The sequence below is a fragment of the Mya arenaria genome, chromosome 9 (genome assembly GCF_026914265.1).
Source record: "Mya arenaria isolate MELC-2E11 chromosome 9, ASM2691426v1".
Lineage (NCBI taxonomy): Eukaryota > Metazoa > Mollusca > Bivalvia > Myida > Myidae > Mya > Mya arenaria.
In genome coordinates this window covers 8,343,849-8,352,355 of record NC_069130.1, presented here as the reverse complement: position 1 = coordinate 8,352,355, position 8,507 = coordinate 8,343,849, and the positions used below count along the sequence as shown (strand labels likewise).

The 8,507-nt window shown below is 35.4% G+C and overlaps 1 protein-coding gene across 1 annotated transcript; it reads right to left on the bottom strand.

Annotated features, from left to right (window-relative positions):
* Positions 1 to 217: 217 nt before the first annotated feature.
* On the bottom strand, positions 218 to 8,306 carry LOC128202894 (C-type mannose receptor 2-like). Its single transcript, XM_052904065.1, has 8 exons — positions 8,243 to 8,306; positions 5,541 to 5,816; positions 4,051 to 4,203; positions 3,314 to 3,364; positions 2,399 to 2,502; positions 1,780 to 1,957; positions 1,109 to 1,288; positions 218 to 258 (listed from the first exon to the last, which is right to left on the bottom strand). Exons 1-8 carry the CDS (start codon positions 8,304 to 8,306, stop codon positions 218 to 220), a joined length of 1,047 nt encoding a protein of 348 aa, XP_052760025.1.
* Between the last annotated feature and the right edge of the window lie 201 nt (positions 8,307 to 8,507).

Sequence of the window (8,507 nt, the reverse complement as noted above, 5' to 3'; positions counted from 1 at the left end):
CCATTTCTCCAACGAAAATCAGAAAGTTTAAAGGGCGTTACATCCGGGTTTTCGAAAGTTAAACCATTCTACGAAATCAGCTAGAATTGTATACCGTTTTAACGACTATAATCAGCTTTACAGAAATTCTGTAACATCATGATGTTATTTATATATGTGCACTACAAGACAGACATGTTTGGTCTTTATTTCGCATCAATATTATAAAGGATCCTGTTTATCCAACCAGTACTGCTCCTGCAACTCCCGCCATGACAGCTGTAATATACAACAATGCACTGTCATTTCATCAGTGTCTCAAGCTTAGGTCTTGTGTTAACATAACAATGTTGTAAAATTATACATTAAACACCAATTTCTTCCTTTTAGATATAATTAGACACGGATTTGACTTTAGTTGACTCGTTATCCTAAAGGTAAGGCCAATCTAGAAGTGGACAAACAAACAAAACAAAACACTCGGAGTAAAAACATATATCAATGATTTTCCTCATCCATGAATTTCTGGATTACCGCATTTAAACGGTCAATGAACAGTTATACCAACGATTTAAGCATACCAGTTTGGTGAACAATAGTCAACTCATAATAAGCTGTATATATAATTTCGTTTTTCTAAATAGTATTTTCGTGTTTGCTATTTTTATATTGTTTTTTATATTGGTCATGTTTTGCCCACTTATAACAAAGATATCATACTCTGTAAGCCGCCAAACAAACTTCCAAAATGAAACAAATCCGATCATATTTAGTCACTAGATTTTACATACAAATAAGGTACAGGGGTTTTTCAATTTCTGGCTATTTAAATTTGGTTAGAGTATATTTTATGTTTGTTTGCTTGTCTGTTTATTTTGCAATTATCAGCTTAAGCACTGATTATGGTATCAACTTAAGAGTGCAAGAAGTGGATTACAGAAGCATTTATAATTGAGTGCCTTAATATATGGCATATATCTGAATCTCTAGAATATTTGAAATAATTTAAAATCTAAACAATATCTCATTGGGTAAACGTCGGCACTCATATTTATAGCGTTTCGCGTGCACCGATCAGTATTTAACTTACAAATATATTTCCACCAATAGTGAACAATACAATACTGACGGTATTCGCAGAATCCAAGATGGGTCTCTCCCGAGTCCCCGAAGAATCCTTGGCTCCCACAAGAGATGTCGTCCCACGTGCCGTTCTTGTAAGGTATTAAGGCAACGCAGTCCTCTATGTTGTGGTTTAAAAAGTTATCCTGATGTCCGGCTATCCAATTGGTGTATGTCACCGCGGCACCTGTGAGCAAACGCCTTGATAAGCTTGATGAATTGTACCATAAAGACATCAGAGACGAACCCTGTAGCCATACCTTATCATGAAGAAGTTGTAGTGACATGTACATTCCAGGCCAAATGAATTAATGTAGTTTTGTGCGAAATGAACCAGAAGGAATACAAACTTGCTGAATGGGCCTCGCCCGAGCGTGAGTGTCCAGAAACGCATCTACACAAGGGAAAGAATTAAGGACGAACAAGACTCCTTTACTTGCTCAGATCAATGTCCAGTCAATGATATGACGAATATTCTCTATCTCTTTTTTCGCTTGTATTTACTAAAGCAGTGTGGTGGTGGTGTTGATTGATGATTAGGATTATAATGGTGTTGTTGGTGGTGGTGGTGGTGGTGGTGGTGGTGGTGGTTATGATGATGAGGAGGAAAAGGAGGAGGAGGAGGAGAAGGAGGATCATGATGATAATGATGATAATGATGATGAACGTTGTACCTACCGTTAGTCCAGTGGAACTGTCCTTCTGTGTAGTGGTCATTAAGTCCGATCCAGACAGCTCTGTTTGGATTGTGCTTCATCATGAAGTCCTGTATGTAAGCTTGCTCAGATGCATCACCAATATTGGCTAGGTGCCCGCCTGCCTGTTTACACAGTTGCTCAGCATGACCCCATGTTACCTAAATTCAAAGGAAAGTTACACTTAATAGTTTATTGTCATATTAGCAATACAATGCTGTGTCCTTCTCATTTGCAAGCTGAAACACGAGAGTGTGATTTTGTGTTGTCGATGAAACCAGAGAACTCGGGGGAATTAAAGATTGTTCGGCTTGGTGACCACCAACAAAATCCACATGCGCCATTACCGGGAAGCAAACCCGGATCACCTAAGTAAATAGCGAGTGCGCTCTCACTACGCTATGCGCCTAATCAGCGTAGTTCCAAAATAAACATTTTTAGGAAGTCACTCGCCATGTCACATACTTTTGAGGCTAGGGAGTGTCGAGTGGACAGGTTCTTTATCCCTTTCAAAAGGTGAACAGGCATGGAGATAAATTCCTTTCAGCTTTAGCTGCCTAAACAAACGAGCTAAAATAAAAACATAGTAAAACTAAATCTACCTGGTTGTGCAGCAGTTCATAGCAGCTCTTGTCGTGCTGGACAAGTGCAGTACCATAGCGTTGAGCAAGGTTCCGTACTTGAGGTGAACAGAGATGTGTGTTTCCTAGAAAATAAATTTTTGCTATAACTTTCCATTAAGATATAAAACAAATTGTACATGTATATTATTTAATACTTGTCCGCTGCAGTACATTTTCTGGTAAACCCTTCCAGTGAAATTAAAACGTATCAGATGTATAAATTAGATTGTTATTCCTTCTAGCCATTTGCAATAATGTCAAACGTTGATGACTTGTGAACCCATATGAATTGGTATCAGTTTTCTTTCTGATTATTTATATGTAAAATAAATGATGTACACTACTATTACAAGAACAGTTACTGCAGTCCCCTGACCAAAACTTCTCGAAACTTCTTAAATCCCTTAAAACACGATTAAGCTAAGCGTTTGTCAATCGTTTTTCAATAATTTGCGTATTTTTTTTTCCCTTTTTAATGGTTTTGATACCTGAGATAGGAATTATCTTCATGATTATCACAATAAACAATTTTCTTTTAAAACAAATCAAGTTAAGTATGTATTTTGGCTGATTGAAAAAAGTTTCTTAAACCTGTTAAGCTTAAGAAGTTTTGAGAAATTTGAGCCAGGCATTATACTGGACGTTATTGTAAACCTTAACGTTTTATGTAAGGTGTGCGTCTCTGGGAACATGGTTTTGTAAGAGTGTTTTCTTTGAAAAAAACAATAATGTACTTTAGTGTGTACATGCCTTATATTGATAGGAAGTTTTAAAGTTTTAAGATATCTGCTCGTGCTCTAAATGCGATGAATAGGTAAATTCCGTATCACTAAACGTTTCAATATACAAATAATGCAATTTAATGGAAAACACGTGATCGTTTTGGTCACGTACCGTCCGATCCGGGTGCAGATGTTGTGTACGTCTGACTCGATGGCACACCCGCTGTAAGAGAAAACAAGTATGAGCATTGTACAAGATACGAACCAGTAAGAAGTACAAATCCTTTTAAAGGTTTACCACCGTCGAATATTTGAACTTCGAAGGACCCATACTTTGTAAAGCAACAAACCACCACGTATTGTTTGCAAACGTTCATATGAAATTTATCGGTACAGTACCTTACACTTGATAGTATCCTAAGTAATACACAGTTATTTAATACAGTAAAAGATTAGACTCAACATAAATATGTTTGTTTTATTTAATAAATGACACCCCCATCATGAAATAACACAATTATATATATTACAGACATAACGTGTATCATAACAAGTACGTATATATGATATAAATAAAAAATCACATTCGTGTTCATTCAATACGCCCTATGTAAACTAGTTTACTTATATTGATGAAATCACACTAAGGATTGATTTTTAATAATACAACGCTGGTTTCATAAATACGAATGACCAATTACGTAGTATTCTCTATTTATTGAATTCGTCTTATTTCAACAGAATAGATACAACACAACAATTATAATTTAGAGAAAAAAATATTTGAATTAGACAAGACCATCCCATACACTGACGCAAACAGCTATATTTATATGATATTTTTATACATAATACAAGTTGTACCATGTTCATCGAAAAGTTTTTATATCTATTTAAGTATCGACATACGGAACTCGCACAGGTAGGCGTGGGTTTGCGAACACGATTCGTCCTCCCAACGACCAAGGTGGGTACCCAGCCATACGGAAACACAGTCCTGACTAAAGTGGAGAAAGGCGTTCTTGCGTCCAGGGTACCAGTTTGTGTAATTCACCACTTCACCTAAATAAGATCAAATCGAACTATTTTTTTCATTTGGATCATGGGTTTGCTTGTTCTCTTCGTGGACTCCATAACTCTATAATTGCTTATCCTTGCATTGCATATTGTGTTACTATTATATTATAAAAGAAAACAGCAATGGTTGTTTATTTATAAGACAATTGTTTTCCTTTAAAACATTGTTTTTAATAACAAAATGTTAGTATACTCGATATTTTGATAATACAATGAAAGATACAGGGTCTAGTCCTGAAGTCAAACAATCAAATATAAACACTATTTAGAGGCACAAGGCAGGGGGCGAAACCGAAACTGAACGAGAGACACAAGCGTAAAAGCACCACAAACAGTCCGCAGAGACATACATTCATTTAAATGGAAAATGTGCTCGTTCTTCAGTATTTCTAGTTCGAGTCATTTAACGCAGCGCATTGTACTTAAGGCAAAAGTTTAAAACAACCATCGGATACATCGGAAATCCATTATAAATTTATACACCATAATTCGCAAAGAATAATTCACAAAATCATTTTGCAAACAATAATATTCATACTCGTTCAGTAGTGATTAAACGATGATCAAATGATGTCGAAAAATCGAATGTTTGCAGTTGGCGAAAATCCATTTATATTTTTAAATATCGATTACGGTCAGGAGATAATTAGAATTATGTTAGATAACTTTTATTGAAATGTCCGATGAACATTCATAATGATTTTTACCAAACATCAGTATTTAAACACGTTATGAATAATCTTCAAAACAATGTGGTATTTCTGATTTGCTGGCTGTAATTTTATATAATATGAATATATATCTCGCCTGAAACATAAAAAAACGCAACGCCATTGGTCCATATTTTTCCATAGTGGGTCACAAAAATAATATCGTTCCAAAATGGCGTCTATTTTCCGATTCCGATGAATAATCCCATGAATGAATAAAACATTTAAACAGGTTGTCGACGTGATATAAACGTTACAGGGTTAGTAACTGACCCGACATGGGATCTACGGGGCGCAGGAAACGATATAGGATGATTTTCTTTGCTCCGTATATCCCATATCGGGTCACCTACTAACCCTGTAACTTTTAATATTCCTTCAGGAAATTTTGGCAACTGCTCTTTGTTGTAAATATTATTCAGTTTCGATAATGAAATTAATGTTGGATCGAAATATTCACTCCGTCCGATTTCAACCACTAGTATCCACTCCATTCTTACTTTAGAGCTTGTTGTGACTAGTTCACTAAAATAAGGAAACACATGTATAGGAAATTAATCACCTAATCATGCACATAACTGAAAAGGCAGTTCTTGTGATTCTTGTACATACCTGACGTCCATTCAAAGTTTTCCTCAACGTTAATATCATGCAGACCAATCCAGACATTAGAGCCTTGGTACGTTTTCACCACCTGATAGATGGCGCTTTGTTTCATAGCGCTGTCGATAGTAGCAAGATGTCCTCCTCGGTTTCTGCAGTCGTTTTCCGCTAACGCCCACGAGTGACGTGTTGGGACAAGCTCAAAGCAGGTTTTGTCCACCGTAAATAGGACGCCGTCGTCATGTGCTGCATACTGGTAATAGCGCTGAGAGCAGCCGTACTGTGCTAATACAAAAAACATTTTCTTGATATTTATATGAATAACTACAGAAGCAAGCTCAGTAACCAAAAGTTTAAATATAAACCCCGTTTAATGGTACAAACGCCAAAGACATAGAGCACAAAAACAAAAAAAAATCACAAACAAGAAACATGTGTTGTGTATTTCTAAATGCTATATTTCGCATTTTAAAAAATGCAAATATTTAGGATAGACAAGGTTTGCTATCAACAACGTTCCAGCATAAAACCGGATTATATCACAAGTGTAAACTTTAAAGAAAATCATAGTTCTTTTCACAATTTGTCATCTATAGATTGGCATGGTAGCATGGTAACCTTTTATTATTTAAACATCTAAGGGGTAAATAAGAACGTTAATATATAATACCAACTGAGCTGTGTATCGTCGATGACATGCATAAAGATTAGTATACAGGTTATACTTGCTTCCAGGGACTGGTGTTGTAGACATTTGCGACTGTGTAGTTGTCATGGAGGCAGATGTAGCAGTAGACGATGGCATTGCGGTTGTTGACATAGTTGAGGATGGTGTCGTTTTGGCCAAGGTGGTTGTTGATTGTGACGTAGTTGCTGGGAGTGATGACATAGATTGTGTTGTCATTGGCACAGTCGTTATGTTCGTTTTTGTCGTTTTTGTCGTTGGCACTTCCGTTGATGTTTTTGTAGAAGAAGTTTTCATTTTAGTTGGAATTTCGGTAGACGTAGTCATCCCTACTGTAGTTAATTGAGTTGCTGAACTTGTTGTAGCTATATTAAACGTATACGGAAGAAATCAATGTTTTATATGAAATTGTTTCCACTTTTTGATATAAACATGGCAAAATGCAACATTTTATTGTTCTAGGAAATCATATGTTATGTACGGCATACTGGTAATAACGCTGCGAGCAATCATTTTAAGATGGAAAACATCGTCATTGTAGAGATGCTATATTTTGTATTTGTAACAACTTGTTCAGGTAAAACATGAAGGAGTTTAAGGTACGCAGGTGGTGAGGGGAGTTGCGGCCTCAATTAATTTCGTATCATTGATGAAATCGTCACTATGAATATATAAGTCTTCAGGGGTGAAAGACCTTTACGATTATATTGTCGTAACGGAGTATATTGTCATAGACGATGACTTTGCAGATGTTGACACAGTTGAGGACTTTGGTTTCAGACATGATGGTTTTAGAAAGAGTTAAAAAAAATTCAGTTGTTAGTGAAGTAATTGCTTAGGTCGTTGTAACTATAGTCAACAATACCATCAAATGCTCCACAACAGGGTTATTATTCTGAAGGAGATAGCAAATTTGAAAATATATATATGTATTAATTTAAAATACCAGCTTTTCAGTTATAACGCTACTGAATATATGATGAACAGAAACATTGCATTTCAATGTTCAGAGGATTTGTGTCAAGTAATTTTGAAGTCTTTCAAATCGTTTGCAGAGTACTGTGGGACGGACAGTAGGGCGATGCGGCAACTATATGTTACCCCTATATTTTTCGTTCATATAACTTATGTATTACATGGATTATAAAGTAGATGCCTTATTTGACGTGATACGATTTTTTAACGTGTACAAATATGGCAAAATAAAATTTAACGAATATTCTTAATCTAGGAAATAAGACAGTGAACAAGTACATTTTAACCAATGAACATACTGGATACATACTGTGTTCGGTTGTAGGAGCTTTCCCTTGACAGTTTTGGAGCTGTATATCAGAGCTGTTTGCCACGAAACCAATCTTAAATGATTAAAATAGAATAGTTGAAAAACACAGCAACCAATATCTCGATTTGAAATATGATCTGATTTATTACAACTTTTCTTACAATCAGTAACTTATTGATGATTTAATAAAATTAATAGTAGTTATAATATTTAAAATAAACATATATAAACAATCGTGTTATTTTTACAAAATAATAATGCTTACATATGTTGATGAATTAGACATTCAGTGTGTTATTACCTTGAAATTAACGTTGATGCAGCAAATCGAATTCCATTATTCAGTACATACATACACTACATATGAACTTCAACGGCCATTAAAATAGGATAATCAATATTTTAAAAAGAATAAGTAACAGTTGTATGTTTCCAAGAGTAGTTATTGTAGTAACTGTTTGTACCATATTGTCAATGACAGTGTTCAATAATTAGCCCGTGTATAAGTGAAAACCGTTAAAATATCTTAACGCTAATTGTTGCATGTTAAAAGCTCTGCTTACCGTTTTGATATGATAATTAATTAATTAATTAATTAAGGAAAACAGAGAAAACTACTGCAGATATGGTTAAATAGAACCAGCTGCATTCGATTGTATAGTGTATAGTTGTTAATTAGGAACTCAAGTATTACAACCTGTTGTTGAAATAGTATGGCCACCCATTCAGCCATCCCAGTACCCTGAGCCTTGGGTCGACAATCGGACTCTGACAGACTGCCGACGGGTTGACTTTGGCCACTCATCTGTTTTACATAAAAAAGTGTAAAAGTGTAAAATAGAGCTAAAGCGCCCACCAACTGATCTACCCCGAGTTAGTTTTATCACGCGGTTTCCGGACGATATTTTGAAATTTGTGTAATGTTTGTTGTATTGTAGTATTCTGTGCCTCTTTCTTATATAATTGGTTTTCATTTGGTAAGGGTTTCAGGACTTGAATTAATTCA